The sequence below is a fragment of the Notothenia coriiceps genome, unplaced genomic scaffold, assembly GCF_000735185.1.
Source record: "Notothenia coriiceps isolate Sejong01 unplaced genomic scaffold, NC01 NC01_scaffold00019723, whole genome shotgun sequence".
Lineage (NCBI taxonomy): Eukaryota > Metazoa > Chordata > Actinopteri > Perciformes > Nototheniidae > Notothenia > Notothenia coriiceps.
The window spans coordinates 1-3,520 of NW_011352424.1; the positions used below are offsets into that span (position 1 = coordinate 1).

Sequence of the window (3,520 nt, forward strand, 5' to 3'; positions counted from 1 at the left end):
GCTCACTGTGAAAACCTTGAAACACTCCTCACTGAATTGTTTCTAAAAAAATAAACAAGTTTCAATATAAAAGCAGGTTTGCAGTTTTGGACAATATTTGTGTTTGATTTTCCTTCAATATAACTCACCTTAACCTCTTTTAGTTTGCTGAATTCTGCCATCACTTTTATCTTGGCTTGCTTGTTTTGTTTCAGTATCTGAGCACGAACACCAGCTGCTGACCTATATGAAAAGATTTGTATTTAGAGAATAACATAAACTATATATACATTCCAGGATATCATGCCTGGACTACTGCAATGGAGTTCTGTTCAGGTTCACCAGCAAAGCCCTGGACAGGCTCCAGTACATCCAAAACTCTGCAGCCAGGCTCCTCACCCGCACTAAGCCCTGGCAACACATTACCCCCACCCTCATCCACCTTCACTGGCTCCTGGTCAAGTCACGCATCCAGTACAAACTCCTCCTGCTAACCTACAAATCTCTCCACTCCCTAGCCCCTGCATACATCTCTGACCTCCTTCAGCCCTACACCCCCTCTCGTCAGCTGCGGTCGTCCGACAAAGGGCTGCTCTCCATCCAGCGCTCCAAACTGAAAACCTTTGGCAACAGACCCTTCAGTGTCGCAGCCCCCACCCTCTGGAATGCTCTCCCCTCTGCTATCAGGAATGCCGACTCTCTGGACACTTTCAAAAAACAACTCAAACACCATCTGTTCACACGGGCCTTTGGCCTCAGCTAAAATTGAGTACCCAGCAACCTGTTATATTTTTAACCTGTGTATCTATTATTATTTTGTTGTTTTGTTTCCCATTGTAAAGCGTCCTTGGGTCTCTTGAAAGGCGCTATTACATTTTTTTGAAATTATTATTATATCATATCACTACGCATCTCGATCTTGCTTTCAATAACCAGTGATCACATGGAGTAGCTTAATCCAGCATCACAAAGTGTTTGTGAAGCAACAACATTAGGACAGAAATAAATGGCTGAGATGTTGAGGAATCAAGACACACATGCAGACATTTTAGAAACATGGATACTGTTATGATCATGAATAACCTGGTTTATCATGTTTCAAGTGAACATTATATCCCTGAATACGATCAAAACGGATACTAATGTGCCTGTAAACGTAATCAATGTTTCCATGGTTTCTCCTCTTGGCCATCTCCGTCTCAAGCGTCAGTGTCTAAATTGGATGGTACATTTAACTGTGTACTTTTGGCATCTTAAACCACTTACTGATCATCTGAACCTCCAAAATGATCAGACTTGGTGCAGATAAAATGAATCTGCCGACACTCGCCACCATTTCCCATGAGGCTGCAGGATTCTTTCAGGATCTCCCAGGATTCTTTTTCAGCAGCTGCTCGATTGATCTCAGCCACAATCCACACAGTAGAACAGCTTCCAACAAGCTGGAGGGGAATACAGCCAATAATAACCGTTACATCGTCAGTGTAACCTTCCACAATAATCAGAACTTTATGTGGATGAATCACCTTTTTCCACATCCTGTCTCTGCTCTTGTTACGGTCCCCGTTTCCAGGAAGATCCACAAGTGTGACGTGCTGGAGAAAACCATTCTTCGGCACCCTGACAGTCACACACTTCACCAGTGGCCAATACCACCTCTTCACGTCTTTAGCATCTTCCTCTTTTGACTCACTTCGTGTGTATTTGACCAATTTTGCAGATAACTCTTTAGCCTAAAATAAACAAACTTTAAATTTAAAGTGCTTTAAAAGATTGTGTTAAAGAACAGCATAACATAAAAAAAGAGTCAATTTGACACCCTATGACTGAAACAACAATATCTGAATTAAATACACAAGTAGCAAACCATACATATATTTTAGCAATGGGGAACAATTTTTAACATCATATTTCAATGTAAAGCTGGTAGTGCGTAACAAATATCTAGGAGGTTCTTGCAAGCAAGTTAGTTACTGGTAGACATTTTCTTTCCTATGATGCATAAAGAAGATATAGTTTTGTAGTTATTGTAATTAGAGCCCAGATAGATCCAGCCTCATACCAAATTGTATCTGCGCATTTGGTGTTTTATCGTGAAACTACACCAGCCAAGAGTTTGTTTTATGAAATGATAGATGGATAGAATTGGAAGATGAAACTCTCTGTAATTGTCACACATGTTCATCCACACAGCACACACACAGTGAAATGTGTTATCTGCATTCAACCCATCCTAGTACTAGGAACAGTGGGCTGCTATTGTACAGCGCACGGGGAGGAATGGTAGTGGGGGGGGGTGGTGGGGGTGTCCGGTGCCTTGCTCAAAGGCCCCACGGCAGGGCCCAGGAGGTGAACTGGGACCTCTCCAAGTAGCAGTCCACACTCCATATTTTAAGTCTGTTCAGGGACTTGAACCGGCGACCCTACGCTCACAGTCCAAGCCCCTACTGACTGAACCAGACAAATTAACGATATAAGTTTTAGTCTTACTTACTGTATAACTTGTCAAAATCTTACTCTTGGAACTGAGAAATTTAGGAATTTCTTTGAAGTATTTTTTATCCATGAGGTTTTCAGGAGATTTGTTTCTCCATTCTTCTCCATACAGCACTGACAGCTTTTCAACACTGTCTTGATAATCTTCATCTTTTTCCTGATCTTCGTTATCACCAAGGAAATTAAACAAGGTCCACAACTCCTCTTTCCACTCCTAAAAAAATATATGTTTTATTATATGGCATGTTGTGTAGTCATTAGATTTATATTCAGCTTCATCATAAAAGTTGAAATAGCTCTAAGTTAACAAACATATTTAGCTTATTTTACCTCTTTTGTAATGAACTCGATTTCTGCCTCATACTTTGGGTTACGCATGTTAGCCTCCACTTTAATCATCACTGAGGTACATGCACTGATGCTTCCAGAGGGCAAGAGATTCTTCACTCCAATGACGGCATTTATCAGAGAGCTCTTTCCAGCCCCCGTTTTACCAAAGACGCCGACCACCTCCCTCTTGTCTGTCTCCAAATCTTATGTTATTTCTGTTGTGCATGAGTTTGAATATGGGTTTTTGATCAAATTAACAAATGTAACAAACACTAAATGATTGTGTTAAAATCAATAAGAAATCCATCTGCATGTACGTACATCCTATTTAAACATAAAAGTATCGTCAGACTAATCTTTGGACTTTAGAAAATGTGGACTTTTACGAATCACAACAGTGTCCTCAGTGCTGTATACTTTCGACAGGTTTACTATGGTCTCTGTGGGCGGCACCATAGGGAGGCTGTGGCTAAGTGGGTAGAGTGCTGGACTTCGAATTGGGTATAGCAAGTTCGAGTCCCACTGCAGTCAGCATGTCGTTATGTCCCTGGGCAAGACACTTCACCCCAAATTGCTCCTGTGGGGATTGTCCACAGTACTGAAGGTATGTAAGTCGCTTTGGATAAAAGCGTCTAACAAATGACATGTAATGTAATGAGAGAGAGAGGGAGGATGAGAGAGAGAGGGGGGATGAGAGAGATAGGGAGGATGAGAG

General features: G+C 41.5%; 1 protein-coding gene across 1 annotated transcript; it reads right to left on the minus strand.

Annotated features, from left to right (window-relative positions):
• Positions 1-6: 6 nt before the first annotated feature.
• On the minus strand, positions 7-3,005 carry LOC104952193 (nuclear GTPase SLIP-GC-like; the record flags this gene model as incomplete). The annotated part of the gene is made up of 6 exons (XM_010778961.1): positions 2,806-3,005; positions 2,474-2,689; positions 1,506-1,712; positions 1,246-1,421; positions 129-222; positions 7-42 (listed from the first exon to the last, which is right to left on the minus strand). Coding segments are annotated over exons 1-6 (798 nt in total), but the record flags the coding sequence as incomplete, so codon positions are not given.
• Positions 3,006-3,520: the final 515 nt, after the last annotated feature.